This window comes from Cyanistes caeruleus, chromosome 6 (assembly GCF_971803275.1).
Source record: "Cyanistes caeruleus chromosome 6, bCyaCae1.hap1.1, whole genome shotgun sequence".
NCBI classification, from domain to species: domain Eukaryota; kingdom Metazoa; phylum Chordata; class Aves; order Passeriformes; family Paridae; genus Cyanistes; species Cyanistes caeruleus.
The window spans coordinates 11,358,031-11,378,558 of NC_141706.1; the positions used below are offsets into that span (position 1 = coordinate 11,358,031).

Genomic DNA, 20,528 nt, shown 5'->3' on the forward strand with positions numbered 1-20,528 from the left:
ACAGGTTTCTGTATTATACCTCAGAACTTCTTTCTGTTTATTCATACGTGGCATAAATTATTACTAAGAGTAAATAGTTAATGAGGGTTGATTCTTACGTCGAGAAGAACGGGAAGGTGCCCCGGAGCCGCCGGCAGAGCTGCGCGGCCGTACTTGGCACCCGCGCGGACGTGCCGCAGCGGGTGGCGGGCCCCTCTGGCTCGGGGGCTTCCCGTTCCGGAGACTGGAGCCGGCGCTCAGTGGAGGCTCCCCGCGCCGGGGCCGCTCCGCTCGGAGCGCAGCGAGGCCGGGCGGCGGCGCTGGCGAGGCCCGGGGGGGGCGCGCGTCACGGCGGGGGGCGGGCGGGGAGCCCCCGCTGCGGGGGCGTCGGGGCCGCGCCTGGGCAGCGGGCGGAGCCGCCGCCGCCTCCTGCCGGAGCCGCTCCGCGCGTCGGAGGCTGCGCTCGGCTCCGCTGGGCTCGATGCGGCTCCGCAGCAGCTGCCGGCGGCCGGGGAGGGAGCCAGCAGGCGCCGCCGCCCGCGCAGCGCCGATGGGTCTCCTCCTGCTCCTCTGGGCGTGTGCGGCCACGGCCGGGGCAGGTGAGGGGCCGGGGTCCGTGGCGGGGCCGGGTAACCCCCGCTGCGCCGAGCGGGCAGGGCGCGGGGCTCCGCGGGGAGCAGCCGGGCTCGTCCCCGGCGGGGCGGCCGCTCCGCGGGGGCTGGCGGCAGGCGTGGGAAAGTTTTGCGAGAGCGGCGTGCGGGCTGCGCCCCGCGGGGACGGGGAGCGGAGGAGCGGTGGCCACCGCGGATCCGGGCGGGCGGTGCGCGGGTGGCGGCCCCGGGGCCGTGTCTGGGCGGTGGTGCGCGGTGCCGCCCGCGGTACCGGGCGGGGGGCGCGGCCCTATGGGCGTGATGCGGCTGCGATGTGTTATTCCAGCCGGTGCTGTGCCGGCTCCGCTATCTCTCCAGATAGCGCGACCCAAAAACCGCTTCTTCCTTACGAAGGCTTTGTTCTTGGTCCCGCGTACCGCTCCTCCTCGGTTGGAGCTGCTGAAGGGCACGTTTCTCCGTGGTGCTTGTAGCTATTCTCAAGGAAACCACCCGGCACAATTATCGAAAGTGCAAAGGAATTAATGTTCTATAATTAAATTCTTACAGTAATTATAACCTCATCAAAATCTACAGAGAGATGCGGCATAAAAACAGTTGGAAGAAAACACTGCCCATTCTTTTCATAGTGATGTTACTCCTGATAGTGCATACAGCGGTTTTTAAATGGTCAACAGGACCAAAAACTCTACTGCTCGGAAAGTTCTCTGTATGCAACAATTGCCATCGAAGTTGTGAAAGAGAGCAAAATGCCTCTTCTAGAGCCTCGTCTTTACCGTTTGAATGGTTTCACGTGGGTACGTGCAAATGGCTTGATTGTGTTGAATGTGTGTTAAGTAAAAGGCACACTTTTACTTTTTCCATCCCCAATAGCACATTACACATGTGCAGGAGATTATAAATGTGCTGCATATGTTGCATGGCTGCACATTAGCTAGATAGAGCATGGCATGATTGCTGGTGCTTGGGTGTAAGTGATAAAGGCAGAAGCAGAAAATAAAAGCTGACAGAGCTGTAAGGCAGAATTAATTTATTTTAGGGATTTCCTAGTGACATCATTCATAATTATATGGCTTAATCCTCTGATCTACTGTAGTGCCTTCAGCTCACGTTGGGCCAAATCCACCGAGTCCTGAGATGATTTTTACTGCCGCCCACCTGCCTGAAGCATTTGGAGTGTTGCTTGTGTAAGCCACTGATTTAAGGGGAATGGCCCAATTACTTGAAATAGGAGTTGAAAGTAACATCATCCAGAATCAGGCCCAGGTGTTGCACAGCTCTCCAGTGAAAGCAGACAGCTTGATGCTTAATTTTTACTTCAGAAAGAGATGGTATTTCTACTGGAAAGAGAGCATAAAATACTAGGTGCAAGTGTGGTTGATACGCCTGTCGTATCTTTCTGAATAGACTGGGGGAGAACACGGGGAAAAGGAGACTTGGTTATTATACTGAAGCTGCTGATTTGTTGTTTATTAATTATTAACTAGGCATTTGAGTGCCTGCTGCCATCTGATGATCCAGCTCAGGAAAATGACTAGGTATTTAAAGTGGTGTAGACTCTTGCTAAGTAGTTACTGTGACATTAGAAATGGTCTCTGTTTCCAAAGTATTTTAAAAGCTTGAAGAGAACACATTGAAGCTGTCACACGAGATCCTTCGTTGGCATAAATCGAACCCTGTGGAGCTCCAGTTGTGTATACTTGTTGAGCCTTGGGTATTCAGGGTGGAATAAACAGCTTTAATAGAGCAGTGGAGCTACTGTGATTTATGGAAGTGCCTATATTTCTGTTGAGCAAGTTTTAGTACCTACTTGATCTCCCTTCATATTAGTAGATTATGACTGGTCTGAATAGGTGTAACCCCTTTCTAATGAGGGACAGCATACTCTGTTTTTCACAGGGATGGCAAACACTTGTCTTTGCTGATAGGTATATTTCACAGAATTTACATTGTGCTGGTTTTCTTCTGAATGAAAACCTTAGAAGGATAACAAGTCCTTTCTTGTTTTGATGCTGGTCTTTATTCCAGGAGGGGAAGGTGTTTTTTGTCATCAGTGTGGCTGGTGTCAGTTGTGATCATTCAGTGCCTGAGTGCCTAGGGTGGAAGTCAAAGATAGTACTAAAAGTCTGATAATGTTTCTGATTATCCAGGAAGTTTTTATCTTTGGAGAAGTTTATCTGGGTTCTTTAATATTCTCCCAGTTCCAATATTCTACAAAAAGGTGGTTATCCCCATATCCTTATGAAAGCACAGTGTATGTGTGGATATGTCAGCACTCTTGGAACCTCAGTTTCATCACATGCCTCCAGATCTTAATTTTTCTTGTAGAGTAAGGTTGCTAGAGACCTCCTAAAGCTATATTTTCAGTACTTTTTAGTGTGCTGTCCTTTGTGGAGTAGAATCCTCTACGTTAGCACAACATGTTATTCCAACAACTTTTCATCCTTGAGGAAAAGAGCAAGTGCTGGAGTACAGAAGATTTATGAGTAGTATATGTAAGTTCTTGTTCGTTCTGTACACCTCAGTAATTTCTCAGAGCCTTTCAAAGAATCAAACTAGAGTACTTGCTGCTTAAATGATCCAGAAGTATAGTCCTGGAATAACAAATCAACCAATTTAGATCTGAATGTGATGTCTACTTAGTGGAAATCAATCTGAACGTGCTTTACAGGTAATGTCCTTCCTCCATGGAAGTCAATGGGACTTTTACCATTGACTTCAGCTGTGTCAGGGTTTCATTCTTGGAGCCTATTCCTGTTACTAATGATGTTAGTGAAAAATTTAATTAGGAAAGTGTTTGGGTTCCACATGAGATATTTGACCTATGTCTCAGGCACAGATCTCATGTCACTCTTACTGCTGTGTTGAGAGAAACGCTGAGGTCAGGCTGTCATCTTCTCATCCCTAGAAAAAAGGAGGTATGTTTGATGAATTTGGTGTGCTAACCATCAGGTTGCCCTGAGCTTTCCAATGTTTGAACTTCTGGAGTCTCTGTCTTCTATGTCAATCCCATCAGGTTCCTACTAGATTGAAGAATGCCCAGGCTTTTCCTGGGCATAAGCCTTTTATGAATTTCAGGTTTAGATTTGTGCTTTTCCAGTAGGTGCTCCTGCAGCCCAGAGGTGCTGCAGCTGGTTTGAGTGAGTGAATGTGTGTTTGTAGGTAGGCTTTGGCAAAAACAGAGGTATGCTTCAGATGCAATATCAAACACCTTGGTGAGTCACCCAAGGCTCTTAGTCTACAGGAGGGTATTCTTTGCCCTGCTACCATATCTGCTCCAGGGTCCTTTGGTCCAGTTGGGAAAATGGATTACATTTAGGGGATGAGCTGTGCGCCTGGTCAGTTGGTCACACTACATAGGAAATGTGAGAGGAATTTTCAGTCCTTACCTCTCCCTGGAAATAGTGTCACCAGTAGATGAATGCTGCAAATATCTCTCATCCTTTTGCATAGGTGGTTATGCTTTTCATTATTTATTACTCTTTAACCTTTTGAAGATATTGGATAAATGTATCAGTTTTAGAATGTTTTAACACGTGTAGTAAAATCTCTGGGAAGGAAATATTTTAATTGAAAGACTTGGAATAGAATATGTTCTCTTTCCTGCAGCACAGTTAATGTCTTGTAAGTAATTACTGTGTACAGTGTGTGTGTGAGTGGGAAGATGCTAGAAATGTCTGTGCTAGATATTCTTGTCTATTCTTTCCATTACCTGATTTGAAATAAAAATTGATCTAACTCTCTCTGCCTCCAACAGCTGTAGGATTTGGAATGGATCCTGACTTACAAATTGATATCATCACAGAACTGGATCTGGTGAATACAACCCTGGGGGTAACACAAGTGTCAGGACTACACAATGCCAGCAAAGCATTTTTATTCCAAGGTGAGAGAAACATCCTCAATTTTCTTCTCTCTCTTCTGTCTGCACGAGCTCACAAAAGCTTTGATGCTTAAGTGATTCTCTGTAATGGTGGTCTTACCTAGCTGTTGCTTTCTTTTGTTTCTATTTCTCGTAATTAGTTCCTGAAATACAGACAATATTTTTTTGTGTGTGTGCTGTCAGAAAGGGAAATTAGGGAAGTATTTCTGGGTAGGTTTTCAATACTCCCCAGTATTTATTTCTCACTAAATATGTCAGCGTGGTTTCAAGGGATGGCCTTGTGATTTTTTTCTCTGTGATCATATGCATACAAAGACATACAGCTAAAACTGTGTAACTATGAGAAGGCATTTCATGTGTTGACACTGATTGGTCATGTGGAAAGTCTTTCATCAACTTTGTGGAAACTGCTGAAGTGACCAGATAGAACACTTCTCTATTTAACTGCCCAAGCTGAGTATCAGTGACAGGATAAGTCACTTTGTAGGGGTTTTTTCCCCTTCATTAAGTATTCTAACATGAAGTTTGTGAATTGTTTTAAAATGATGTTGAATTTTTTTTTGTATTTTTACTGAGTGAAATTCTGGATGTAGTTTTACAATGTATTTAAGTAAGGTCTAGATTAAGGGACAATGTCCCATGAAGTAGAAGCACTGAGTTGTTACAATATGACAATTAGGCAAGAGAGATGACTTTTTTCTTTACTGTGCTTTAGTCAGTGTTGAAGTGTGCATATTAGTGTTTCCCTTTTTCTTCCCTGCCTTCTATAGCAAGAGGCAAATGATTATGATCTCATTTAGCTTCAGTTCTGGATCTGCAGTGTTGGTTTGCTTTACTGTAAATAATAAGGGAAGTGGGTCTGTATCTTAGTTCATTCTTTATTTGTCCAGGGCCAGTTTAGGAGTCAGAGCAGAGAGGCTTCTGGAGACCACCTCAGAATTTGTTTCCTGTCTTTTATGATACACAAGTAGCTTAATTTTCATTGATTACCAAATTAGCGTACAGAAGAGCAGCATTGATTATTTTCATTTAGTTACCATTTATTTTTCTTTTGATACCCTGACTTTAGGTTTGTGTGTTATGGACAAGCAATGTTAAAGTATAGCCATTCCTCTAAGGACTCCAGTGGTGTAAATATGTTAATAATTCTAGTTGCTATTCCATACAGTTAATTTGAGCCAGACTGATGAGCTGTTGTGGTAGAGTTTTCACAGACTGGTGGTCAGAGCTGTAGGGAAGAAGTCTGAGACGTTTGTTAGGACTTGTATTGAGACTATTGATAATGAAAGTAGCTTTGAAAGGTTAGTAGTGAAGATGTTTTGGATATTCTGTTCTTTTCTCCTTGGAGTCATCCACTTGTAGTTTAGGAACTTGGGACTGGTGTAAAAAAAGGTGGAACTTAGAAAATTCATAACAGATGACCTGAAAGATAGATGCTCATAAGGAGCAATAGACAAACATCTACTGTATAAAATATGTAATATGAAGACTGTAGATAGGTACATAAAGGTTATTTTAATTCCCAGAACAGATATGCTTTTTGCTAATGGACACAGGAATAGCCTTGTTCTTGAGTATTGCCTCTAGTGTAAAACTTCCTGGAAGGTGGCTCAGGAAAATTACTCTCTTCAGTAAAGCTCATCAGCCCTTGGGTTGTGAGAAGACTGGAGGCCTTTGCTGCCAGCTGGGATGGAAGTCTGAGGCTGCCCTGTTATTTTATTCCCTCCTTGTTCTGTTATTTGTTAAATGTCAGCAGTGTGTTGGCAGCTGTATGGATTCCCTTTTACTAACAGAGGTGACTTACTTTACAGCTACGGTCTGGCTGTGTGCCAGGTCCTTTGGCTGGAGCCAGGAGGTACTCAATTTTGATTTTTATCTTCCCATACAGTAATACCAATATAGAACTTGGAGGAATGTATGGGTGACTGCTATGTCTGTTAGAAGTATTACTTTCTCTCACAGAGATTCACAAAAAAAACCCTTGTCCAACATGACACCCCCAGATGACAGAAAAGCCTGGATGTTAGTGCTTAGTTTCAAAATTACTGTATCCTCTTGGACTTGCTGTTCCAGCTTGAAAGATGTGGTCCTTTCAGCACAGCTCTCTTCTGATTAGCCTATACCATGTGTGAGCAGGTCATGTGTGCTGTGCCTTCCTGTGCCCCACTATGGTGTGGCCTTGGAACCTCTGGTAAGGGCAGGACCTGTTTCACCTGGCAGGATGATTGCTGCACATGGAACCACATTAGAAGACCTCTTCCTTAGCGGGCTTTCACTGCTGAGGATTCCCTAGTTTAGGAAAAAAGAGAGTTTGTATGTTCTTTGGCATGTGGTTTTCACAGTGACAGTTTTGCTTGTCACTTTTAACAGCATGTATCAAGGCTCTGAGCTTACATAAAAGCTCCCTGTGGAACATTTTCTGTCTTGTGAGATGCATTTTCTAAAATGGCTGTACTGGAGCTGTTTAAACTAAGAGTGCTCTTTTGTGTGTCCCAGCAAGTTTGCATCTTGGAGGTAGAGAAATGGTACTTTTCCTCCAACCTGGACAGTTTTGTGTCCAGGGTAAGTCCAGGAAAATATGTAATGTTCTCCTAAGCCAGATTCTTTTTCTGTGAATTAAACTTTTTGAAAGAGAAAGCTCTATAAGTTTTGAGCATTCTTTCAGTTGCCTTTAGAGGCAAAAAGAGGAAATGAAGAAGGAGGGGTGATAGGAAGATATGCATAAAAGAAAGGGAAAAATACTATTCTTAATTAGACTTTTGATCAGTGATAGCTCTCTTACAGTAGATAGCATACTGTTTGTTACAGAGTTTCTGGGGAGTGATGTCATGGTTTTAATTTATCCTAGAGAAAATGCAGAAAGACTTTTCTATGAAGTGTTTTGAGGTTTCAGTCTGAGACCATCCCAGTAAAGCTGATGGAGTATTCTGATTTTTTAATAATATTGGTATTAACAGCCAAACCTCAGGTTTCTGTGTCAAACAGCTTTATAGGCAAAGAAAGAAATTTAGCTATCTTGTGAATTGTGTGACAGCATGGTGGTAGAACCAAAGTGGCATTTGAGAGATGTGGGCTGTATTTGGGCAAGCAAATCTGTTCCTAATTCAGAAAAACATAGAAACTTATAGTTAAGTGTAGTTATCTGAGCAGTACTGCTGGGCATGGACTTCGATTGTTAGAGTATTTCAGCCGGATTTTTGAGTGATCAGTTCCATTATTTATATGCTTCAGATCCAGTCTCTGTGAAGTGGGGATGAGAAAATTAAAAAAAAAAAAAAAAAGAGCAGTGTAAGTGCTGACAATGTGCTTTAGAGGAGATGTACATCTATAACTCATAATTGCAATTCTGCAAACAGTCTGATTCTTAAGATCCCTAACATTCTTATGTCTTATTTTATTAACTTTTACGCAAGAGTGGGGGAAAATGTCTTTGTGGGCAGACGAGTTGCTCTAACATGAAGGGGCAGAGGAGGGCAGGTGGAGATTTGTGAAAAATGCTTTTGGGGAATGGGGCACCCAAGACCTTGATGCTTGAGCCACATCTCACCTCCAACCATGAAGCTGATGAATTCAAGGAAACAGTTCTAGGGGTGGAAAATCTACCTCAGATATTTAAAATATGAGCTCTTCACCTAATGCCTTACAATAACATCTTACAAACATCAAATGTAAGACATCTACAAATAGTATCTTACAGGCATGAAAAGTGTACAGGATCAGGACAGGATTATAGTGTAAGTTGTAGTGCATTAGGAAGCCCTGAACTCAGGCTCTCTTGATGAGGCTCAGTCCTCTTCTCTGTTTCAGATAGCAGGGAGGTAGGGCTTGTCCTGACTTTGATTTATCGCAATCTTGAGTTCAGCAGCAGAGGAAAGCTCTGCTTTTAAATAAGAGAAGAATATGTTAACTAGTCATCTTGTTTCTAGGTAGAGTGAGACCAACTTTTAGCCTAGCTGTTGAACTTCGTGATTACTTCAGCCAATCTAACTTTTGTTCCATGATCAGTTCTTGTTGTGGAAGTAAAATTTTATTCCTTTTACAATTGTCTGCTATGCCTATTTCTTTTTAATTCTTCCTGCAACATCTCTTTTGAGTTAACAGAGACTTAAAGCCTTTACTTGCAAAACAGTTCCCCCCACCTCCAACAGTTTATTGAGGCTTTGCTGTTTTCTTTCCTAGCAATCTGGCACTATTTTTTAACTTAGCCTTTAAATTAGGAATGGTCTTTTTACTACGTATACTATGTTTAGCACTCAGCAAAGGAAACCACCAAGTACTGTTCAAAGTCTCGAGATCTACAGTGCTTTGTTCTTGACAGTTTCTTGACTTGTATTAAACAGCCACTTGATTTGTAAGAGAAACACCTGGCCTGGAGCTCCTGCAGCACAGAGTTCAGTCATGCTCCTTATTCCCACTTTGTACCAGAGACTGCTGAGTTCTTTTCTGTACGGTCATACCTCCAACAGGAAAGGTGAAAGAATAATAAGTATCTTAAAGCACAGAGAAAGGCAATGTTTTTGTGAGAAAAAGAGTGAAACTTGTTGAGTTTCTGAAACAAAAGGACTGTCCTGCTTCAGACCAAAAGAGAAATCAAAGCTTCACTTCTAAGGTGGGTAGAGGTGCCTCCCAGAAGACTCTTGAGCTTCTAGATTAAGTGAATCCTCTCTGTTGGTGTTTTCCTTCAGTGTTTTATGACTGACTGACTGACTTTTTTAGACTATTTCCTCACTTAGAGAGTAGAAGTGTTTTCAGATTCCACTCTAGTACTCTCAGTCCAAGAAGTCAGGTTCTGCAGTGCTGAACTGAAAGAGGTTTGAATGCTGGCCAACTTTGCCATGTTTTGTGATTGGTGGATAAAAACAACTGCCTAAATTGATTTTGTCATCAGCAACAAGCACATACCCTTTTTATCAGGAATGCTAGCTCTGCTTATGGTAGGATGGTTTTCAGGATATGCTCCTTGTGCCTTGGCGATGTGTTTGGGGTAGCTGCTCAGCACTGAGCTGTGCTCATTGAATTCCAAGCCCAGGTGAAGTCTGCTGCCTTTGTCCATCTGTGCTGAACTTCTCACCCTCAGTCGCAATGGCCAGGGTGCTATGGCCAAGGTTTTAAACCACTTCGAGTGTTAAACTCTGTTATGCCAGCATAATGTACAAGGTGTGTGAGCTGCAGAGCTCAGAAAATAGCCAGGGACTGGATGAGAGAGAGCAGGTAACAGCTCAGGGAGGAAACATGTCATTACTCTTCTTGGGGCAGATGGTAGGAGTTCTGCAGTTGAGTAGGAGAAATAAACTTTAATTTTGGATTTCAGGCATCAGTCCCTCTTTACATGAGCTAATGAGACAAGAGTAATTGCTTTTTGTGGGATCTCTCCTGCTATGTTTATAGCAAATATTAAGTATTGCTCTTACAAAGCAGAAATCTTACAGCAGCATAAAAATTAGGAAGGCACGACATGGTGGCTGGAAATGATAGTTCTGACTTCAGCTGTCATGGAAGAGAGTAGCTCTAGTACCTTTGCCATGCTGGTGTATCTGAATATCACATCTTGTGGGAATGCTGGGGTTTTTTGGGCAGAGCCTCTGGGCATACCTGGAGGCTGCTGGCAGCTCCCTCCATGTGCTTTGGGACAGCTGGCAAAGCAGCTCATGACCCTTGCATTGTAATATATATGTAAATGTATATAAAGGAATGTTGTAATATATATCTAAATGCATATAAAGAAATGTCTGTTTTTTCATAATTTTTTTTCACCAGATACTGCCCACTGTCACTTGGACTTGTGCCTGTGCAGCTGCTCCCCTCCAGCTGGATGAGATTTTTTTCTTTTCCCTTTTGAAATGCACTTTGCCTGAGGTGCTGCTGGCCTAGGCATGGGGCTAGGCTGTTCTCTGAGGTGGGGCTGGCCAGATCCAGTAGTATGTTCCTTCACAGAGGTGTCCTGTATCTCACCACAGAGGAAGCTCTGCAAGCTCCTTGAATTTGTGAGCTTTTATTTTATTTTAAAGGTCAGAACAAGGTATTTTGCCATTGATGTGTCACACTGTGTAGGCCTACTCTGGTTCCTACAGGGGTGGGTGAATTTGGGGTTTTACTTCATGTTGCCTGTGGGATGCCCCTCCTGGGCTCTTGAGAGTTCATGGGGAAGAGGCAGCTGACATCAGATAAAAAGCCTTTGTATGTGTCAGTAAAAACACTTTGACACCTGAGGTGCGGATCAGCCTCTTGCTCCCATCATGCAGTAACATTCAGGTGCAGTAGCATTCCTTGGTGTTTAATTTTGGCTGTTTCTCTTGGCTTTCCACTGAGGTACCTCTTCTGAAAATCCCCCGCTCACCTGGGCACAGCAGAATTGGTGGTTTACTTAAAGCTGATTTGCTTTCTGGCTGGCTCTGAAGGCAGCCATGGACACTTCTTTTCCCAGTGTGTGTCTGTCCCTATGGTGGAGGCTTATGGAATTGTGAGAAGCCCATACCTTGGAGAGTGGGATCATCACTGGCATTCCATGCTCATCCCTCAAGATGTTCTCCTGTTTTACCAATCTCCAGCCTGGTTCTTAGGAGACGTGGCAGCTGCCCACCATCCTAGAGTGCTGACAGAGGTGTTAGCCCTTTGTCAGAGCTGGTCTGTGAAGCACTGCTAAAATAAGAATTGAAATAGGATGCCAACAGCTGGGCTGACTGCACCAGCAGGATAGAGGAAACTGGGACTTCCCTGATGTGGAGATGGTTTCCAAGCTTGTGTCCATCAGCAGGACTTGATCTCTTGTTGGGGTCTTGAGTGCTTGTCCTGCTTTCACCTCTTTCTTCCCTGCTGTTGTCCCCATCCCTCTGTAGAAGCTGGGAATGAGAGGGACTTGAAGTCAGAAGTCTAGCACCAAGGACTGAGTTTGTAAGTGACAATGATGTGGTTGGGATGAGCAGGCTCCCCTGAGAGCCAGGAGTGACACAGGCTGGTGCTGGGCACATGGGTGGAAGCAGCTGGATGAGGTGAACTCTGACAGGCAGAGCAAGGGATAATGGCCTCAGATGGTGAGAAGAGCTATGTGGAGGAGCTGGAGGCCAAGGAGGAAGCAGGTGATGGCCAGGCAGGAAAATTGTGACAAGGACTTTAACTTGAGGGATGAGGGAGAGAGGTGCAGGGATCAAGAGCGTGGTAAGGGGAGCTGTGCACAGCAGTTGGAAGAAGCAGCCTGGAGAGAGAAGCACAAGGCTGTGGCCTGGATTGAAAGCACAAAGACTGCAGTCTTGGGCCAGGAGAGTAGAATTAGGTAAAGGTTTACTTATTAGGTAAAGGTTATTGGAGCAGCATAATCAGGAAGAGCACAGAAAGTTTAGATTTGGTGGTGCTGAAAAGTAGCCGTTGATGTCTGTTTATATTTAACAAGAGTTTTTGGAGGATGCAGCTTGGATAATGTGGGGGTTTATATTAGTGAATTAGAACTTTACTTTTGCTGTGTTGCTCATCTTTAAAACTGAGGTGCTAATGCCCTTTCCTCTAACAACAGTGGTATGGAGAATTCATTAGTATTTGTAGAAAGCTCAAGTACTGTGCTGGAATAATTAGCTTGGTCATGGTGTGTTCTGCCTTCAGAGAAGGATTTGAGTATGGTGGATTTACTGTTCATGGTGAGCCTTGAACAATAAAAATAAAGTAAAACTCAAGATCCTTGTTTGTTAAATAGTTTTTACTCTGTTCTTTCCTTTGTGCACTGTGATCACAGACCGTGTGATCCTATAATTAAGAAAGGTTTCGGAATATTCATCCCCAGAGGGTTGAGCAAGGATTTCCTGTGATACTTAAATTCAAACATCTGCCTAACTTATATACATATATATATATATATATATATATATATATATATATATAAATTCTGGAATTAGAAGGGTTGAGTGAGATGAATCATCTGCAATGGAGGAAATGAAAGATCACCTGAGACATAATTAGTAAACAATGCTTTGAGGCTTTGAAGATAAATAAACTACTATTAACTTCATCCGTTTGCAGAGGTAGGGTTTAAAATACTCTTATATACCCATCCTGTTTTGGCTGTTTAATGTTTCTTCTTCAGTATTTATGTTAGAAACTTGTCTAGGGGTAAAATTTATCCAGCATATCAATATAAAAGCATAGATTGTGAATAATTTCAGTTTCTCATTCAGTATTCTCTTGTTTAAAACACCCCTTGCTTCCAAGTAAGTGTAGACTAAAATAGAAACCTAGTCACATTAAACAACAGTGACCAATTTCTGCTTTACTTTTCCCCCCCCCATCCTGAATGCTGTCATGCTGCCTTCTGTTACTTGACATTTTTTTAGATTTCCCATCATGCCTGTAATGATTAGGAGAGAGTTCTGAGCATACATTGCCTCTGTCCTTGACAGTTATTTTTGCTTTCCTGGGAGACAATAATTGTGTTACTTGTCTATCTTCATTTGCCACGATGGTAAGTACAGAGGGGAAGTGGGATAAGTACTTCTGTAGTGTGCTGAAAGCCTTGAATGCTTCTAGCGACCTGTTGACAAAGTCCTGTCATGAAGATAAGCAGAAAAGAAATAAAAGTTCTTCGCTCTTTAATGGGCTAAGACAGGGATGCAGAAATTAATTCATTAGAAGTTTATAGAAATTAGATCCATGTGTGGATCTAGGTCCTTACAATGAAAGTCACGGTGATAAAAATAAGACTAACAGTTTGAGTTTCTTGTATCTTCATCGAAATAAGAATACAACAAAAATAGTCTTCTTCATGCAAAGATTTTGGTGAATGGATACTCTTAAGTCATATCATACTGTAATTAGCTCCTTGTTTAGTAAACAAGTATTAAAGTGGAGTAAGAATATTCTGTAGCATCTTTTCAGGTGGGCCCATGTTCTTGTCAGAAGAAGACATGTCCTCTTGCTGTGGGAGGTTGGGGTGAAGCATAGTTTGCACCTGGGTAGTGTTGCCTTGGGGTAAGTCCCTGAGTGGTCCTGGGCAAAGAATCCTGCTCAAGCCTCTGCACCTCATATTGCAGCTCTGGGTTGCTGGACAGATGCTGTGTTAAAAGAGGGCACAACTTAGTGCATTAGCAGGGCGCTGCTGAGCTAAAACTGCTTGAAATGAGGAGGATGGGGAAAAGCAGTGCTCAAGAACTGGGTTCTTACTGTAGGAAATGAACTAAAATGCCCTATTATTGAAGTATTTTGACCCCAAGGGTGGTGATACTTTAAATTTTAAACCAATTTTAGTAGAAACTTGTTAATAACTGAGAAAAATGTTTATATGCGGCCTACTTCATTAAATTACTTCCAAACACAGCTCCGTCTTTTGCCTAAAAGGAAGTGGTGTTATTTGATATTACTTTCACTAGTTTAATTTTTTTTTTTAAGATTTTGTACCTTAAAGAAGTACACAAAGGCAGATACAATAAGACCTAATGAAGGAGCCAGACATGAACCATTTCCTGTGGTGAAAAATCCTGCTAATAAATTTATATTTATCAAGTATAAAGATTAGATGCTACTTGAGACCTTAACCTACTTTTTCTATGCCAAATTCTAGAATAACCCTGACACTTGTGGTGTGGGTGTATAAATTACACACAAGGGGGTACTTTTTTTCTGTTATTTTTCATTTTCACCACATAAATGGCATGAAGTATTCATGTCATACTGTGCTGGTTTTATGGTGTTACATCCTGTGATTGCCTTGCCTTCTGTGGCTTGTTCAAGGATACAGAGTGCATTAGGGAGGTTTTTTGGTTTGGTTATTTTGTTTGGTTGGTTGGTTTTTTTTTTAGAATGGGCAAAAGTTTGTTTTTGGCATCTGATGCCAAATCCAACATAGGATGATATCGTTACTTATAGGTTGCATATCTGCTAAAATAGCATAGTTGGTACTGTAATTCTGATGACAGGGATCTGTGAATCACTGTTGTAGAGCAGTAAGTACTGTAGCTCAAAATTGGCTTTGCTTCCTAAAAGCCTCTCAATACAGCATTTCTGTCCCCCATCCTCCATCTTTTGTGGTAACATTTTTTACATTACAGCAGAGTTTGCTTTGGGTGCCCTGAATTGTAAATAGGAGAAATAGTATAAGATCACTGCAACTGCAGGGGCTATTTTAAAGTGTGTCTTCCCTTGCACGTACAGATGACTCCTCCCTCTGAAGCTGTGAGGTTTCCATTTGGCACGTGTGAGAACAGACACTTCCAAAGGAGATAAATTTATGTTGTAAAGCTTCATTGGTATTGTGAAGCCCTCTTCCTTATGTCTTTATTTTAATTTTTAAAAAACTTTGTGTGAACTGGAATATAGCAAGAAACTTTTGAGAGCCAAACACATATAAAACTGGATCTTGGAGTTTAAATACTTGTTGCTTCTAAGATGGACTGTCTACAGATAGCGTTCGTATCTTTCTCTGTTTCTCTCTCTCCACTTCATTGTGAATAATAATCTTGAAATTTTAAAGCCTCTTCCTGGGGGCTGGGGAAAATAACAAAGGCAGAAATGTGTGGGAGGAGAGTGGGATTTGTGTGTGTATGTGTCATGATTCTTCGTGGTCTGTGGAGGTCTCCACAGATGTTCATCATGGTGTTTGGAAAGCGCAGCAGCACAGCCTTAAAACATGATATTTGTAGAATAATTTGGTAAATGCTGATGATTTGGAAACCTCATGTATTGCCCTTATCCCAAGCTTTCCTTTTCAGGGAATGTACTGACCAGCTGTGGTAGGATCCTGCAGTATTAGTTACGGTGATCTTGTTTGAGAAATGGTGGAAGAAATTTAGGTTTCCTTCATTGTAACTATTTATGGAGTTAAAAAAAAAAAAAAAGAGTTTTTCTTTTATAATAGCATTTCTCACATATTTAAGTCATGTCCTCTTGTAGGAGACGCTTTCTGGGGACGGTCAGAGACACGGCAAAGACCTCTATAATCGAGTTAAGTGTTAGAAGTTTATTTCAGGGCGTGGGGTAGAGAGGTAGAGAGACAGAAAAAAGAGAGAGCGCAAGAGAGAAAAGAGAGAAGGCAAGAGAAAAAAAGAGAGCGCAAAAAGAGAGCAAAAAAAAGAGCAAAAAGAGAGAGCAAAGAGCAAAAAAAGAGCAAAAAAGAGCAAAAAAGAGACCGAGCTCTTCTATACCACTACTTATATAACCTATACCTTTGAATATTCTATTCCTTAACTAACCAATCTTTCTAAGTATACTAATTTAGTAACATTTGTGTACAACCTATAGAAATCGCTATTTTTGCATATTTTTAGTTATCTCAGGGTCCTTCAGACCTTTCCTTATAAGGCTGGGATGAGGGGTCTCAGCTTGGTTTTATTGCAGGAAAGAATGTGTTCTGGCATACCAGCCCGGTTGGTTTCTTTGAATTATTCAAACCGTGCTATCATTTGTATTTCTTCCTTAGCCTTTCTGGCTACAAAATCATATTTATAATTTCTTTCTAATTCTACCTTCCCAACATCTCCCCCGTTTTGTCTATGAATAACTAAGATATTAGATACGGTTCTACTCATTAGTTTCTGCATGCATTGGAGTATACAAGGTATAGCTATTAAAACTACAATTATCACTATACAGATTAAAACAAAAAGATAAAAACAACATGCACTTGGGTAAACGACAGAACTCCATTTTTTTTCTTGAGCTGCTTCTGGTAGATCACTTTCTTCTTGAAGATTCTGCGTAGATCAGGCTTGGGCGTCTGCTTCTTGGCTCTTTTTTGCAGGGTCACTGGCTGGTGTGGAGGTTTCAGCAGACTTCGATGTGCGGTAGGGTTTTATATTCTTGGCGTTGCAAAGGATGATGGCTTCCCTTCTTGTAGGCGGGACCTTGGCCAAATGTTGGATTAGCTCTTTTGGCCTCTGGGCAGTTTTTTGCAAAATGCCCAGGCTTCTTGCAGAAATAGCAAGGTCCCGAAGGGAATGCTGTAGCAGGCATCACAGCCATAGGGGTATTCTGTGAATTCAGGTGTAGCGCAGTTAGGATTTCAGTGAGCTTTTGATCTCGTGCCTCTGCTTGAGCCGCGATTACTGCAGCTTGTGATGTTTGTGCTAAAAGAGCTTTTTCCAGCTTCTCTCCTAAGGTTCTCCCTAATTCAGTTGCTTGAATTGCTGCTACATGTTGTGGACTTCCTATTTTGTTACAAGCGTCTATCATTTCTGGCACTGTTGGCTTTTCTTTTCCCAGGGCTTTGATCACCTTCTTACATTCGGCATTAGCATTATTTTCGATAATGTCCCGTATCATAATTGGACGGGCTATATCATCACCACACTGGCGTTCAGCAGCTTGAATTACACGATCCACAAATGTTGTGAATGGCTCAGAGGCTTCTTGGCTAATAAGGTTATAAGCTTTTTCATTTCGGTCATCTGGAGGTTCACCTGTGAGCTTCGACAGGGTGAGAGCACGCAAATCTGGATCATTACTACGTCTATAATTGTCCAATACATTTCTGAGTAGTCTCTTCCATTTCAATTCCCATAGCATAAATTGCGAATCTGTAAGGGTGATGCTAGCAAGATTTTTGCAGTCATTGGGTGTGAGAGTATGCTCTTCTAGTGTACTTTTCAGCAGTTGTTTAAAATATGGAGAGCAAATGCCACTGTCCTTTATCGCTTTTCGCAGTTCTTTTATCTCCTGGGGTGGAATAGCTGTCCATGTTCTTGGACCGCCCGCCTGCTGACTAAATAACACCGGCATTGCTAGGGGGTTTATGTTTTCTTCTTTGCAAATTTGTCTTTTAACTTCCAGCCAGTTTGTAAGTTGGCTATCATCATAACATTCTTGGGAATTTATGTGTAGTGGAGCTTCGGATTTTACAATCTCACTTTGAAGTGGTAAAGTCAGGGGATTAGCTGTTGCATGCATAGAATAGTTCACTGTCTCTCCTGTATTTATTAATGCAGATACTGTGTTAGAAATTCCCCTTTCCTTTTGTACCTTTTGTGTAGCCAGGTGTAGCGGCGGCCTTGTAGTTGTAGTGTCGGCTGACAGTAGCTGCGATAGGGGACGGTCAGGGGGCAGAACGGGGTGCTGCACTTGCGGATAAGCCTCTGGGAGCTGTGGCACGGCCGGGGGCAGGGAAGCAGGTTTCAGTTGTTCGCAGTTGTAATACGCGGGGGCATCTGACAGCGAAGCGGCAGTTCTTGGTGATATTACAGCCGGGTCTGGTAGAGGATCGGGGGGATACACAGGACCAGACGCTGGCGGGAGTAGCGCGGTGTTTTGTGACCGTGTGGAAACCTGTGGCTGACACTGCGTTTGTGTAAGTTCCGGTCCAGGGTCGGTGGTGGCCGCCCTCGTGGCAGACAGAACCGGGACCTGCTGCGGCTCGGGACCGCGTGGCCAGAGAGAAACAGCAGAAGGAGCTGAGGCGGCCGGGGTGGACCGGGCAGCGGAGGCTGGAATGTCTACGGGTCGCGGCAAAACGGGAGGCGGAGAAAAATGAAACAACGAGATGTTCGAGGCAGCAGTGGTCTGTGTCGGCTCAGGGGCCGGGGTGTGACCCGCTGCTGCCGGCGGGGCTGACTCCGCGGTGACAGGAGGTAGTGGAAGAGTTAAGGAAGAGGCTGAAGTGTGATTTTGTAGCGCAGATAGAATATAGGCAGTAGCTGCAATGACGGCCGCAGGGTGCAGCGGGGGAGGAGCGGGAGATTCTCCGGTGGGGAGGAGGGGTGGTGGAGTTGAGGCGACAGCACCGACGGGGGGAGGAGCCACGATGACATCGCTGGGCGGAGGCGCAGGGGCGGAGTCAAGGGGCGGGGTCGCACCGGTGACGGGAGCGGGAGGGGCGGGGTGCACCGCGAGGGCAGAGCCGGGGGTGGGCAGCGCGGGGGTTGTGACAGCGGAGACGGGGTTTCTGGAGGGAGCGGGGAGCTCGCCGCTTGCCACACTGGGGGCGGGAACAGTATCGGGAGGGGGAGCAGGGGCGGGGGCCGCAGGGTCTGCCGAGGGGGATGGGATCACCGGAACAGATTGCGAAATCACGGGGGCTGGGGGGGGTGGGGAAGGGACGCGCGAAACTGCGGATGTCGCTGAGTTTCGGGGGGCCGGAACGGGCCTGGCCACGTTTCGGGTCTCCGTGGCCAGGGACAAACGCGTAGTAGGGACCGGATCCGACGCGACAGCCACTGATGGTTGTTGCTTATTATGAAAGAGTTCTACCAGAGCCCTGCACGCTGGGACCAGCTGCGCGGCTGTCATATCGCGGTGTGAGATATTATTAAAGAGTTTAATACCGACCGTGTCCCAAAAATCTCTAGTAAATACAGCTGAACGGTCAGCGTTGGGGAAGTTAAGTAGAGTCCATTCTAAAAGATCTTTTAGCTCTTGTTTCGGTAAATTATTGGACTCAGAGCGTAATAAATGTTTTAGTCGCTTATAGAGGTCTCTGTCGTGAATAGAGTAAGATTGTCCCATGATTAAAACTTGTGCGCACTAACCTCAGTACCGGAGAAAACAGCGTATCCAATCCCAGCTTCTCGTGGGGGCTGGCCAGGCTCCCCTGCTGCGGCTCCAGACGCTGCTTTTCCTGCTTTTCGGGTTCCTTCACCAAGCTCCGCTTCTAGCTGTTGCTTTGCAACACTGCAGCGAGCTCAGAACCCCTTTCCAGCACAGCACCAAGCGGTGCCAGGCACCTCGCTGTGCTCCAATCCCGGGCTGAGCCTCCCAGAGCTCCAAAAGACACCAATCCTCAGCGTCTCTGGACTCAGGAACTCCCCTTGCAACTTTAAAGAGCTTCGGCCCAACTCGCTGCTAAGCAGCGTGGTCCTTGCTCACGGTACTGGGAAGGCAGGCACGACAGATAAGTGTTAGTTACCGTCCATGAGGGTCTCTTACAGCTGAAGAAAACGATCTGCTCCTGCCTGGCTCGCCAATCTGTAGGAGACGCTTTCTGGGGACGGTCAGAGACACGGCAAAGACCTCTATAATCGAGTTAAGTGTTAGAAGTTTATTTCAGGGCGTGGGGTAGAGAGGTAGAGAGACAGAAAAAAGAGAGAGCGCAAGAGAGAAAAGAGAGAAGGCAAGAGAAAAAAAGAGAGCGCAAAAAGAGAGCAAAAAAAAGAGCAAAAAGAGAGAGCAAAGAGCAAAAAAAGAGCAAAAAAGAGCAAAAAAGAGACCGAGCTCTTCTATACCACTACTTATATAACCTATACCTTTGAATATTCTATTCCTTAACTAACCAATCTTTCTAAGTATACTAATTTAGTAACATTTGTGTACAACCTATAGAAATCGCTATTTTTGCATATTTTTAGTTATCTCAGGGTCCTTCAGACCTTTCCTTATAAGGCTGGGATGAGGGGTCTCAGCTTGGTTTTATTGCAGGAAAGAATGCGTTCTGGCATACCAGCCCGGTTGGTTTCTTTGAATTATTCAAACCGTGCTATCATTTGTATTTCTTCCTTAGCCTTTCTGGCTACAAAATCATATTTATAATTTCTTTCTAATTCTACCTTCCCAACATCCTCTGCTTTAGCTTTTTGCTCTCTGATACTTGGCATTACTTTTAATGTTTTTTGCTGTGTTGTGAGTGTCAGCTTTCAGGCAGGATATTCTGCCCACCTTGCTTTGTGCCATCCTAATTGCTTCAAAATGTAATAATTAAAAAAAAAAAAAGGAAATGTTATTGCTGCTGTTAATGCTAACAATTTTCTGCAAGAAATGCAGAAAAGGAGGCACATGAGACAGTTCTATTTAAATAAAAGCTTGTTTTCAGAAACAAAAGCTTATGGAGAAAAAGGGAGCTCTTAATGCCCCAATCACGTTTCCTGTTACGGATGAACCCACAGCCATAGATGCTATCAAAGTTGTCATATTTTATTCATGTGTTGTGGTATGCTTGGGTGAAATAAGAAAAGCAGTGGTCCAAATCTTAATTATGATGTAAAAAGATAAAACAGTTATTACTGTGACTTTTTAAAAGAAATTATTAAATCTCTCAAATCATGTAAAACTGATGGAGAATTACTAAGTATGTTAGTTATTTATGGTTCTTTGTTGTGGGTGTTGTGAAACACTTCACCAATAGCGTTTATACTTATTTTGGGAGAAAATAAAATGTG

General features: G+C 43.6%; 1 protein-coding gene across 5 annotated transcripts in view; it reads left to right on the top strand.

Moving 5' to 3' along the window:
• The first annotated feature begins 350 nt into the window (after window positions 1-350).
• The window catches only part of NELL1 (neural EGFL like 1), a 324,035-nt gene continuing 303,857 nt past the window's right edge, over window positions 351-20,528 (top strand). For 3 of the 5 annotated variants that reach the window (XM_086894122.1, XM_086894123.1, XM_086894125.1), the window contains exons 1-2: window positions 375-578; window positions 4,345-4,473. In XM_086894122.1, the coding sequence (XP_086750248.1) occupies window positions 461-578; window positions 4,345-4,473 (247 nt within the window). In that variant the 5' untranslated portion in view covers window positions 375-460. Of the gene's footprint in view, window positions 579-4,344; window positions 4,474-20,528 lie in introns of all 5 variants that reach the window. The other 2 variants (XM_086894121.1, XM_086894124.1) reach the window with 2 other exon arrangements.